The following is a 14,069-nucleotide window of genomic DNA, read 5'->3' on the forward strand; positions in this document are numbered from 1 at the left end:
TTTCTGAGAGTGTCCTGGCCAAGACAGGCAGTAGCACAGCAGAAATACAAATAACTTGCTCAAAACATCAAGTATATCTCGCAGCCACCTCCAGGGTTCAAAGCATCGAACATTACACAAAACATCTGCTGACAGAAGCATCTGCCACCAAATCATTCAGTATCTATTTAAAAGTGTCCAATGAGCTCAGTTCACAAAGCTTCAAGTCCTTTCTTAGGTTGGTCAAGTTAAAGTGAACAGCAAACTTGTTTACCAAGTTCAGTCCTGAGTCCTGATCCTTGGGATGGACAGTAGTAAAATGTTTTTAAACAAAGATTATGAGATCCTGCATTTTTCTGTGCAATGATTTAGAGGCAGACGTAAGTGTCTTTTAATACGTTGTGCAGCTCTAATGTTGCTATTACAATCTTTACATTCACTTTAATGGATGTTAAACAGAACAGACTTTTTTTCCTTCTTTGTGATCGCTCTTCTGGTATATAAAAACAAAACACTTCTTCAACTCCGCTGATCCAACACAATGTCTGGACATATTTATCTTTGAACTTATACAGCAAAAACTGCCATGTAAACAAGTTTTTCCTATTTTAGAAAAAAAAAATGATAAGAAAAATATCTCATTTCAAGATATAACAGGACAAAAATTACACCTCTTTTGCTCTAAATGACCACAAGCAAATAAGAAGAAGTTTTTTACTTTCTTGTATTAAGACGTTATTCTTTTTTCAAGAAACTTGACAAGTGCATTTTTCATACCCTGCTGGCAGACTGAAAAAAAATCCATTCAAGCAATTCAGACATCAGTTTTGACTTTAACATCTTGAAATAAGACACTTTTTTTTCCAAGACATTTTAGGTGAAAGTGACTCACATCAAGTCGAATAAGATAATTTTTCATTTAAAATAAGACTCAAAAATTAGCTTAAATTTCAGTTGTTGCAGTGTGGCTGAATGGCAGTATTTTTAGATGAAAGTCATTTTTGGTTTTTAAAAATTAATGTACAAAACAAAAAATGTTGGTTTAAGCATAGACTGTCTAAAACATGGACAAGGTCTCCGAGACGTCGCCTGTCTGTTTCTGAAACCTGGAATGAAGCCAATCCGTGCATGTAGCTACATTTGATATGGAGCCTACTGCGAGTTTCCTTTCAAACAGCTACAGGGCACCTGTCAGTCACCTGACCTGAGCTGTGCCTCTGATTGGACAATCAAACAATCCTAACAACTTTTAAACCCCAGAGACAGAAAAAAAATCACTCACCGTACAGTGTGTGCTGACAGTGAAATCAGCATTTTAGACTCAAGCTGTTTTTGAACCAGGCTGTAAATATGTTTTTAATGTCATAAAAGTCAGTTTTATGGCTTGGTGTGTACGTGATTTCTGGTCTTTCTGCAGCCAGCCTCAAGCGGATTCTTGACGAAGAGTAACTTTTAGCACTTCAGCACAGGCTTCATTTTTACTAACTGGATATTGCCTCTTGGTTTTAACACCAAAATGTTAATAATTAACACAATCACTTCATAAGGTGGCAGTTCAATAGCGTGAAGCACTTTGACTCACCTTGTTGTAGAAATGTGCTAAAAAATAGACTTGCCTTGCCTCACTTTGCCACTTGCAAACAGACCACTAAAGATCTGTTTTAACTGCTTATTGGACATATTGAACCTTTTTTTTTTAACTTAAAAAAGAAGTTGGTTGGACACATGCTGAAGTAAAACAGTCAAGATATCTTGAAGTTCTTGTTTAAAACCTGACAAGTCCAGCCTTGTTGTTGTTGAAGTTCCTATGCAGTACCAATCCTGGATCTTGTTCCACAGTGGGATAGTCACACCTGAATCCACTGAGATGAACAGAACTACAAAAACATGTGATGACAAACCCCGGAGCTGTGGACTGACCTGTTGTTTTGTTTGTTATCATCTTCCTCGTCTGTGTCGCTGCTGATGGTGATGATGCTGGCTGCAGGGCTGGGCGTGTCGGGGATGATGATGGTCTGTCTGGGGACTTGGTGCTGGTGCTGGTGATCCCGGGTGGTGCTTGAGGCTTGCTCTGCTTCATTAGCCCCCCACCCGCCGCCCCCGCATCCCTGCTGGGGCGGGCAGTTGGAGGAGGAGCCGTTTTGCAGCACAGCGCAGCGTGGAGGTGTGTTTTCCTTCACCCGCTTGGAGCGCTGCGGGGACAGCACCGCCTGAGAGGACGACACCTCGTAGGATGACATGTTCCTGAAAGAGGAATGAGAAAAAGGGAGATTTGCACACCAGAGAGCTCAAAATCTGAAACTATAAAACATCAGGATCTCTTTGTGGTGATGGTGTGGTTACAGGAAGTCATCTGAGCGTACCTGGCAGAACTCTGATGCTGTTTGTTCTTCTTGGAAGAGGAGTTGTTGTTGGATGGAGGCTGCCTCATGACATGTGCTACTCCAACATTGAGCGTCTGGTTTGATGGGAGTGTGACGTGGCCCGCTAACAAAGCCGGCTGCTGCATGATGGGGTTGTAATGGCTGCCATGAGGATGGGTATTCCTGAAACAAAAAGCAGGCGCATTGTCACCAAAACAGCAAGAAACCTGCAAAGAAAGCACAGAATACTGCAGGATCACAGACGGGAGAGGTGTTTCCTGCTGAATCCAGCAGGTGGCAGCAGCTGACTTTTTAAAGCTGATGAAAGTAGTGGCGAGAGTGGGTGACGGAGAGGAGGGAGGGCAGAGGAGCTGACACCAGCAGCTGTGGAGCGATAGCTCTGCAGAGGAAGTGCGACACTTTCCCAATTGTCTCTGTGAGGACAACAGAGCTGCCGTTGGACAGGCGGGGGAGGAGACGGGGCGTCTGGTCACAGATGGACAGCTCTGAGTGTTTCTGAGCAGAGACAGCCCTAGCAGCCACACATGCACATTATATCTGTGCATCCTCCTTATCTCTCTGCAGATAGCCTTCTCCCATCCATCCATCCATCCATTTATCCAGTCATCACGGTGACAGGCTGTACTCAGCGTGATGTCTCTACGTGTACCTATATCCCATCTCCCTGAGGTAAATCGACTCTCATACGAGCACCACTGTTCACATAAGAGCTGTGATTCACTGAAGACAGAGGACAAGCTGTCACGCAGGTGCAGGCTCCTCGGTCAATCAGTCTTATACCAAACCGTCTTCCTCTGGCACACTTTGACCTATAAAAGCCATAAAACCACTGCAGGCCTTTAAAATCAATTTATCTGACCCAGACGATGCTCCTCGTCCAGCGTATAAACCCGATTTTACAAAGTGCTTTGTTTTGAGAGCTCTAAAATGACATGTCGGCCTGCTGGATTTATCTATCGAGCTACATCCTGCTGCAGAGGAGGAGCAGAAAACAAACTGTAGGACACAATATTCAGACATCAATAACTGCTCTCCACATGCAGAAATCAGGAAAGGTTAAGGTTTGCTCGGAGCAGTTTAAGTAAAGAAACGGGGGTGTTTACCTCCAGTTGGCGAGAGGCTGTGTGCTGCTCATGGAGTCGGGGATGACAGTGGCATGCTGGACTGAGGTGTGGGTGAGCTGCTGCCAGGCCGGAGGCAGCAGGATCTGCTGGGTGCCGCTGGGCCAGGCCTGCTGAGAGGAGGGGAGAATACAGAGAGTGAAGGGAAGAAAAACAGCCATGAAACAAAAAACATCCAAACTATATTGTTTTTTTCTTCTGTCATGTGCTGCAAAGTCACCCATAGTTAACTGGAGTCTTTGGTTTGCTCGCGTTAATTTAAACATTACTAATGCATGAGGAAAAGGAACAAAGTGCACTGGAAAAAACTGAAATCTTATCAAATATTTTTGTCTTATTTTCAGTAAAAAATGTCTTTTTAGACTTGGTAAGAGCCACATTTACCTCAGGGGTCCGGAAAAATGTCTTATTTCAAGTTATTTAAAAACAAAAATGAGGTCTGAGTTGCTTGTAACCATAGACTGCATTATCAATGGGTATAATCTCCCCGATGTCACCTGTCTGATAGAGGTAGGAGAAAAAATCGTAAATCAACATATCAGGATTTTTTTGTTCGACAATATCACAAGTGGGATTCTTTGTCAAACATCAATTTTTTTTCTAATTCAAATTCTTCGTTTCAGTCTCTGTTCACAAACTGGACTGGAAAAAAGTTTCCCCTTTTATCCGGCAGAGGGTGAAATGTTTCTCTCTGACTCAGGTGATGTACATTTTATGGGAAAATATGGCTCCTGATATAGTCTGTAGACATTATCATCATCATTTAACTGTTTCCCATGGTCTGGTGTTAAAAAAGCAAACTTAAAAATCGTAAATATCTAAGAATCGCAATTTAAATTGAATCTGTGCTCCAAAAATTGAATCGCTAGAATGACATGTCATCCCAGCCCAACCATCTATTTCTGGAAAGGATTTTGAAGTAAGTTGGCTATCACAGTCATATTGGAAGTGACGGGTGCTTTGAGTGCAGCTATAGGGTGCCTGTCAGTCATGTGACCTGAGCTGTGCCTCTGATAGAGCAAGCTCCCGATCTTAATATCCTCCAAACTGCTGAGTTAGAAAAAAATTCACCCCCGAGTACAGTGTGTGTCAATAGTGAAATTTGTGATTCAGACAGGAGAGTTTTTTTAACCAGGCTGTAAAACGGTTAATTTCTGCCATGAAAACAGCTTTTATGGCTTGGTGTGTTTGTGACTTCCTGTACTTTCTGTACTTCCTTAGCCTGCCTCAAGAGGGCACTCGACAAACTAGGTATGGGTACCGAATTTGGTACTTTTATAGGTACCGACCTAATTCTGTCAAAAGTACCAGGTAGTTATTCATGTGAAATCTAAAGGTACCATGTTTAGGTACCTAAACGCATCCTTGTGACTGTGAGGGAGTGGAAGAGTAAGTGATTTTCCATGCTGAATATGAACAAAACATTAATAATAATAATAATAATACATTTTACTTGAGGGCGCCTTTCATGACACCCAAGGCCACCTTACAACAAAAGATAAAAGCAACATTGTAAAACATCATTAAAACAAATCATCAGAATAAAAGCAAGTGAGGTGCAATGTTCAATTAAAGTGAGTAGGCCAGTTTAAACAGATGAGTTTTGAGTTGAGATTCAAACAGGTTGATAGAGTCTGACTGTCGTATGTGTGGGGGGAGCGAGTTCCAGAGTCTGGGTGCTGAGCAGCTGAAGGCTCAGGCACCCACGGTTGTGAGGCGTGAAGTGGGGATTGTGAGTAGTCCAGCAGAGGTTGAGCGGAGGGTGAGGGAGGGAGTGTATTCATGGAGTAGGTCACAGAGGTATGAGGGGGCTAGGTCATGCAGAGCTTTGTAGGTGAGGAGAAGGTTCTTATATTGAATGCGGTATTTGACAGGGAGCCAGTGTAGTTGAATGAGAACAGGGGTGATGTGGTCCGAAGAGCATTACAAGGTTATATATTGAAAAATAAATATGTTAAATTGAAAAATATATAAATTATTGAAAAAAATGACGTTTTTTTACCACATAAACATAAAAAAGTAATGGAAATTGGTACCGTTAAGTACCAGTACTGATTACTACATACCAGGCATTGGTACCATATCGTTTCAAATGTGAAAGGTACCCTAACCGAATGAGAAACAGCAGATTTTAGCACCTCTGCATTGTCTCATTTTTTTTTTACCAGAGAATTTGGCTTGCTTGTAACAAGTAAAAAAATCTCCCAATGGAGCAAAGGAAAAGTTACTTGTATTAAGACATTTTTCTCATCTTAAGCACATTCTCAAGCAATTTTTTCTTATTCCATTTGCAGATTTGTTTACTAGTTACATGCAATTCAGAGCTCATATTTGTCTTCGAATAACTTACATTGAGACATATTTCTGGACTCATCAGTTGAATGTGGCTTATATAAAGTAAAACAAGACATTTTTTACTTAAAATAAGACAAAAACACTTGATAAGATTTCAGTTTCTGGCAGTGTGAACTTGGCTGATGGGTTCTGAGGGTGTTGTGATAAATCTCAATGTTTTCAAAAATGAATAAGAGCTGCTTTAAAGCAGCTCCTGGGCATGCAAAATGAACTCCAGCAGCTTCAAGGAGACATCCATCAACAAAAGAGATAAGACCAGGACTTAATAAAGATGTACAGCAGCTCTGTTCTGTCTCTGTTCTGTGTGTGTCTGTGTGTGTGTGTGTGTGCGTGTGTGTGTGATTATGTGTTTGACTTGTGTCAAATCAACCCATGTTCTAATTAAATCTGTGATTCTTTTCAAGCTGCTGAGAAAGAGGCTACTTTGTATTTCTGATGCAGAACAGGAGGAGAATCAGCCATAATATGCCCAAAGATGTGCCAAGATGTGTGTGTGTGTGTGTGTGTGTGTGTGTGTGTGTGAGTGTGTATGCTTGAGTGTGTTTGCGTGCTCCTTTGTGTGTGTGTAACCCTAATAGTTTAATGCAGCTCTATTGATTAGCACTTTAACGTCAGGACTAATGAATAGTTCCTTTAATACCATTTGCACATCTATTTACAACGGCATCAGTATGTGCTGCAGCACATGTACGTTTAAACAGAGAGGAGGAGGAGGAGGAGGAGGGATGAAGAGAGACTGAGAGGGGGAGCATACTGAGTGCAAAGCAGATAATGGGTGCGTACGCTACGGTAGCTTTATTTTTACCTTTATCTTTAACTTTATCTTAACCTTTATCTCTGTATTCCTGTGCTGCCTCTGCTCTGTCTCTTTCTATTCCACTCGGACACAAAGTGGCTGCTCGCGCTCTTCTCTGGTTTCAGCCTGGTGGACGTGGAGCGTGTTTTTTCACTGGGCCCAAACCCACCAGCCTGTGGTCTGAGTGCTGCAGGGGGGCATCTGCAGGCCAGCAGAGCTGCCTCGTCTCTGCACTGATGATTGACATCTCTAATGGAACATTCTGGAGCGGGCGATGGTCTTTACATCTAAGACCACATCCAAGGCCTTTTATCAACATGCCATTAAGACACTCTAATACATCCATCCATCTCCTGCTCCTCCGCCTCCTGCCCGCTCTATCTCCATTCCTGGCACTCTGCATGTCTCCCTCACTCGGTGTCTGCATTGTGTAACCGGCCTGTCTGCTCTCAAATGGTAACCCAGTTAAGAAGCCGCTCTCTTTCTTCCCAGAGCCCACCATCACTATCAGCGGCCCTCCGCCTCCCACCTCGACCTACACTCCCCGGGTGAAAACCCTTTGTCACCTCGAGCCTTTGAGAGCCCCAGCTCTCACTCCCCGATTGTTTCCACATTTTCTGCATTCCTGCTCCAGATAAAGGTCCTGCTAGTTTCTCTTCCCCCTCTGCATGGAGCCTCCTTCCCTCTGCACACCCAGGGAGCCTGAGGCCTAACTTGCATGGGTTCAATGTGGGCAACGGGTGCATGGGCAACAGTGAGCAGTGGGTGGGAGGAGGCACAGGTGGGGAGCATGCAACCAAGAGGAAAACAAGGACTCTGCCAAGCCTGCAAGACCTCCCACAGAAAGGAATAAACACACGCAGGCAGCACACCCAGTTATTAGGTGTGCTGCCTGCTGGCCTATATAAACCATCTGCTTACATTAACTATTGCCTGTCTTTGTTTAACATGTGCGCAGACAGGGGTGCATACCTGCAGAGCACGGCAGCACCATGCAAGCTACACATTACAGAGCATAGCCCAGTCCGTCCAGGAAAAAAATACAAAATAAGTCAGAACTATGAGATTCATGAGCTCCTGCTCGCATTAGAGTCTCTGCACCACCTCACTCTCAGTGCATCAGCTCACCCACCCAGTAAACAATATGTAACCCTAAACATGGTCATATATTCCACCAAATAAAAAGATGGATAAATATAAGCTTATTAATAGTTGTGTCTTTCAATCTCTGTAAATATATAAAAACACACTACAGTAGTAATTTAAAGTTTAATGTGCAGGAACTACCACTCAATCAGGGCACATTGTTTGATACTTTTGACTTTTTATCTAATGAATTTGAATTTAATCACATTATTACGACTCAATAATCTTAGAATCTTAAACTTTTATTTTATAATTAGGAATTTTATCTCATAATTTAGACTTTTTAATCTCATAATTTTCAGTTTTTATCACATAAATTTGACTTTTAATCTAAAAATGTTGACTTTTAATCTCAAAACTATGACTTGATTATCTCGAAATTTGGACCTTTTATTTTATAATAACAACTTTTTATCTCACAAATATAACTTAGCTCATAGTTATGACATTTAATCACATATTTATGACTTTCTTTCTAAAAACTAAAAGTTTGATCTCATATTTATGACTTTTTATTTCACAATTATAACTTTTTATCTCATAATTTTGACTTTTTATCTCATAATAATGAATTAATTATCTCAAAGTTCAATCTTTTATTTCATAATTATAATTTTTTTTCATCTCATAATTATACCTTATCTCATAACTATAAGTTTTATCTCAAACTTTTGACTTTTTAACCCCAAATTTTGACTTTTTAATCTCATACTTATGACTTTAATCAAAAAATGTTGAATTTTTAGCTCATAACTATACGTTTTATCTCATAATTAAAACCTTTTTCCAAAATTATGCCTTTTTTTCTTAAAACTTTGACTTTTATTCCATAATTATGTCTTTTAATAAAAACATTTCAACTTTAAATCTTAACTTTATGACTTCCTTTCCCAAAATTTCAACTTTTCATCTCATAATTATGACTTTTTATTTCATAATTCAGGAATCAGGAATCAAGTATACTCCATCAATTCCTGAGATATTTTTTGTTTTACCATTACTATATTACCATTTACATAATACAACAGTTGGAAATAGGGACATACACTAAAACAAGTGTTTGGTATATCATAAAATAAGCAAGCAGTATAAGTATAAGTATCAGTATCAGTAAAGCAATTAGTACTAAATCTCATAAGAACTACGGTATTTACATAAGGAGGTAGACGAGGCAAGATGAGCTTTTCTGGGCAGATATTGCACTAAGTGACGATATCAAACAGAATATTAAACAGAATCGACTTTGACTTCTTTCTATGACTTTTTATCCCATAATTTCAAATTTTCTCTTTTTTTCCCCCTTACTGGTGGAAACAGGCTTCCGTAGATACCAACTCTGATTGATCCATCAGATCCATGGATCCAGTGATTCAGATTCTCTGGGTCTCATTCAAGCTTCCCCTGACCTCCCAGGATCCTCTGAGGCCTGTAATTTGGAGCGCCTGACTTGGAAGCAGCCCTGGAGCTAATCACCATTTGGTATCTGACAGATTAACCCACCATAGAAACACAGGCGTGCACACAGACTAACACACAGAGCGCTGCTGCCTCCCTGCCTGCCTACTGCATGATTAACTGGAGATAAGGGAGCGCTTCAAACTCCCAGGATTCTCAGGGATATTTAAAGCCTTCATGGAAATTTCCATAGGGAAAGAGGTGGCGTGGCGATGTAAGGGGTCTCCAGTCTGTGCCGGAGTGGTGATGCACAGTCACTCTCTGTTACATCCAACAACTGTACGCGAGCAGCTAGAGCTCCGGCTGCAGCGTGCAGGCTCCGGTGAAGGCCTGCTCTGTGTGAAAGGCTCCTGCCTTTGTGTGCATCAGACCGTGTCAGCCTCAGCCTCCAGGAGACTGGGGCAGCAGAGGGAGGGAGAAAGGAGAGAAAGAGACAGAGAGGAAGAGGATGGAGAGGGAGAAATGCACAGGAGAGCTTGGCCTGAATGCGCTCAGGAAAAAAACAGCTGCCAGCAGGGGCAGGGTCACGAACATCGAGTGATTTCCAGCCTCTATCGACAGATACTATTCTTAGTGAGGGCTTATGAAAAAAGGGATGCAGAGAGCTTTGTTTCAGTGCACAACGATCCAAGCCGAACAGGCAGGGAAATCGCAAAGTTCCTTTTTGGAGACACTCAAATCTCTTCCTACCTGCGTGAGAAGGCCGGGTTGGATCTGAAGAGGCTGGGCTCCGGGGGCCTGGGTCACTATGGGAACCGCGTTCTCCATCCGCACAGAGTAACTGGTGTGCTTGGAGGGGGACGCCTGCAGCCCTGCACATGAACAGAGGATGTAAACAAACACACTTAACAGCTCTCCATCTGTCACTTAAAACCAGCATACCATCTGCAAAATGAAGAACGACAGCACAGATAACATGTTCTATATGCACACTGATTAATCTGCATGCAACAGATGTCAAAAGCCTTCTGCTATGTTCAAACATAGCAGCACCACAGAGGAAAACAAAAACAGTAGTCATGGCAATAGTATAAAAACAGTTTCTAATAATGGAATTTCTTTTTATCAGCGGTCCCACAGAAGGAATAAATAACAGCGAGAAATGCCTCAGAGCTTCTCTGCCCTCCCAGAGCAAACACAGAGGAGACAAAGGAGGAATGAGTAAGCATTACACAAAGATATAAATATCCTTTCAAATGATTAATTGCCTCATTAAGTTATCATTGAATCACAGCCTGTATGGCAGGATTGACACCGCCTGTGGCACACATAAAAATGCGACAAAAGCGACCATAAAGGGAAGACTGTCTGAGCACTGAGACAGAATAAAAACCTAATTCTGTGCTGCTTGTCTGCTACCAAATACATTCAAAGAAGCGTTTTCCTCATAGCACGGCCTCCTCTAGAGCAGATGCTCATGGCTCCTTTCTAATATTTGGCACAGATGAGCAGAAATCTTTTGGTTTACTCTAACGTACAGTGACAGCGAGAGCTCCTTACCTTGGAAGCCAGGTGGGCAGACGATGAGTGCCTGCTGGAAGGGGTCGGGTCGGGCGGCGCAGAGCTGAGGAGCCCCCGGCTGCAGGGGCATGCTCCTCTGGGCCACGGCTGCCATGGAAGCAGCGGAGGGCTGGTAGAGTGCAGATTGGTAGTTTAGTATGGAGACATCAGGACTTGCAAAGGAAAGGGTGGCATTGTTGGTGGAGGAGGGAGCCAGGTTGGTGGCCTAAAGGAATGATGGGACCAAAATAAAATCATGAGCGTGGAGGTTCTGATGGGAATGACAGGGAAGTGGAGGAGCTCCAAGGAAGGAGGGCTGAACAGCATGCATGGTGCAAACAGAAAGATAAAAATATCTGAAGAGAACAATGCAGACATAAAGATGGTAAACAGAATCAGCATCAGGAGGAGATGGATGGCAGGGCATCCATCATTAATGAAAGCTGAGGGAAGAATAAAGAAATGGGAGAACTGATTTGATGGCGTCTTCAAATATGCAGAGTGTTGATTTGATTAATTAGAGGGAGAGACAGAATGTGTGCAGGGATCCAATCAATGCTACAATTCAAAGAATAATCAACCATCAATGAGTGAGAATGCCACAGAGCACTTTCAGAGCGAGACTGATGAGTTTCTTTTAGAGGAGCTCACAGTCGAGTTTCCGGTTTTTACACTATTATAATATCTATTTTCTGACACTGTTTGACTCTCTCCTTTAACCACAAAAATCCTTTATTTCCTTTTGAAGAACTGTTTCATTTCAAACATCAAGACGGGTGTAATGGATCAGAGAATTACACATGATATCATGATGTGAAAGCCATTATCAGGACAAAAAAAAGATGACTACCTCTCAGAAAAAATATACCTCTACCTGGAGTAGTGCTTCAGTGTGCACTGCAGTCTTTTTAGTACATATGCATCATCTTCATTTTAAAGAAATCGAAGACTAAAGGGGAATTAAATCCTGATAAATTACATTTTTTAATAACATGTTCAAAATGTCATTATTTGCATTTTGGAAAAGTTCTAGAGCCAATCATGATGAGTTATGCAGGAACCAAATCAATGTAATGAAACAATGTTTACACTTTTGGCTTTTTATTTATTGTCCTAATAAATTAGGCCTTCAGTCACTCTGCTCCCCGTCTCTGGAACTCCCCCCTACCAGACATCCATGACACTGACTCATTGACTATTTTCAAATTCTGCCTAAAAACCATCAACTTCTCCTGGCATACTCACTCTGACTGCCGTCCATCTTATCTTTTGGAACAATTTTTTTTTTTTTTAAACCTTTGTTGAAATGTTTTTAAACTATGCTCTTTACCGCGTCCTTGGGTGCCTTAAAAATAAAATGAATTATTAATATTTTTATAAATAAATTCTGCACTGTGACACCTGGGTGGTTTGAAACCACCACTTTGGGTACAGGCACGACTTTCAGCCCACCATCCAAAAGCTAGCAGTGTAAGAGACCTGCAACTCCCTGTGTAGGACTTTAAATAAATAAAAAAATATAAATAAATAAATAAATAAATAATAATAATAATAATAATAATAATTACTATTATTATTATAACTTTATATATATATATATATATATATATATATATATATATATATATATATATATATATATATATATATATATATATATATATATATATATATATATATATATATATATATTTACCACATTTGAGAACAAATTGGTAATAAATTTTGACAATCAAAAACACAAAAGATTGATTCAAATGATAATAGGCCAATAGGCAAATCCAACCAATTATAATAAAAAAAATTAAAAAGTACTTAATTGGTATGAAATTTGACAACCTATTGTCACATATTGCTGTGTTTTATGAATTAATCTGTTTCCAAAATGTCATCATCCTTGTTTTGCCACCTCGAGGGTCATCAACAAGACATGTGAAATACAGATCGAACCTTTTCTGTTTGTACAGTTTTATAAAAGATTCAGACCCTAATTCTGTTTATTGCTGATAGCAGTAAATTAAATATGCGAGTGTAAATTGTTTCTGATTTTGGACCCCCCACCCCCCACTTTTGGAACATGTGACTAGCAAACAGCATAACAGTGTTTAATCTGTCAAGTATAAGGTTTATAATTTTAAAGGAGAACACTCTTACATATTAAGACAAATGCAGGAGTGTATACTTTAATGTCAAATTAGTGTCACTATATCATTACCAGTGATCCCTGATGTGACAGCGTTTGCACTTCCAGCTCAAACACACCAACATTATCACCTTTCTGCAAGTGTTACCCAGGTGCATATTATTTAGATTCTACTCATTTATTTATGTCATTTACTATTTTCAGTGAATTTCGTTTGAGTGAATGACCTTTTGTATCTATTTATGGATTACCATAAAAAAAAAAAAAGAAAAAAAAAACATTTTTTTCTTTTTAAAGCAGAGTTTTCTTCAGTACGCTGTAAAAAGTTACTGTAAATTTCAACAGTAAAATCCTGTTATTTTTAAAAACAGCACTGTAAAAAATTACACTGTAAAGTAACAGTAAAATACAGCAAACCTGCTGCCAGAATTTTGCGGTTGTTTTACAGCAAAGACATTTTTTATTGTGATGGTGTTTTGTAACCATGAGTGAGGAGGAAACACATCGGTGGATATGAGACCCTGCTGAACATTCAGAGGGGGCACAGGCTGTCTGTGCTCCGCTGCGTGGACAGTGCAGCATTAAAAACTGAAAATTCATGATTTTCACAAGTTAATTTTTCAAATAAAGTCAACAAATTACTTTTTGCAGTGTGCCCGCTGACCTCAGTCTGAGTAGCTGCACCTCTCGTAGGTGGGAGCTCACCCTGTGCTGTGCGTTGGTGAGGTTTTTATTCTATTTGACACAAGGTGCTTACTACTGTTGACTTCTCCTCTGAGCTGTCTGGGAGGTTTTTCAGTGAAATGTGTCAGTCGACAGAGCAGTGGTGTCATTGTTATGCATCATAGTGGCAGCATGCAGCTTACCATCAACGCTAACAGTGAAATGCAGTAAATCTGGACTGTGTGATTCAAGGTTAACACTGGCAGCCCTTCTTATTTCAATGAAGAATCTCAGTTCCTTTACCAGCTCTCATCTGCTAACAACCCTCACTTCCTCCAGCCAGAATAATGCACTGCTGGAGAGAAATCACGTACACGCTGCAGTAACAATAAGCCGAAAACAAGTTATTGGTGCTTCAAATGTCTCATTTCACACTTCCACAGTAACCGAGCACCAACATCTCACTTAGGCTCAGCCGTAGATGATGCATGCTTCAGTCACATTATAAGTCTGTTTAAATGTAGATG

The 14,069-nt window shown here is 40.7% G+C and overlaps 1 protein-coding gene across 3 annotated transcripts in view; it reads right to left on the minus strand.

The window, feature by feature from the left end:
• The window catches only part of hipk2 (homeodomain interacting protein kinase 2), a 120,156-nt gene that overhangs the window by 7,843 nt on the left and 98,244 nt on the right, over positions 1 to 14,069 (minus strand). Inside the window, exons 8-12 of one of the 3 annotated variants that reach the window (XM_074677315.1) lie at positions 10,737 to 10,866; positions 9,927 to 10,048; positions 3,467 to 3,597; positions 2,343 to 2,525; positions 1,900 to 2,223 (exon numbers count right to left, since the gene is read on the minus strand). In XM_074677315.1, coding sequence (XP_074533416.1) covers positions 1,900 to 2,223; positions 2,343 to 2,525; positions 3,467 to 3,597; positions 9,927 to 10,048; positions 10,737 to 10,866 — 890 coding nt within the window. Of the gene's footprint in view, positions 1 to 1,899; positions 2,224 to 2,342; positions 2,526 to 3,466; positions 3,598 to 9,926; positions 10,049 to 10,736; positions 10,963 to 14,069 lie in introns of all 3 variants that reach the window. The other 2 variants (XM_074677314.1, XM_074677313.1) reach the window with 2 other exon arrangements.

The sequence above is a fragment of the Halichoeres trimaculatus genome, unplaced genomic scaffold (genome assembly GCF_033239565.1).
Source record: "Halichoeres trimaculatus isolate MK-OKI-2021-1 unplaced genomic scaffold, fHalTri1.1 fHalTri1_scaffold_10, whole genome shotgun sequence".
Taxonomy (NCBI): Eukaryota; Metazoa; Chordata; class Actinopteri; order Labriformes; family Labridae; genus Halichoeres; species Halichoeres trimaculatus.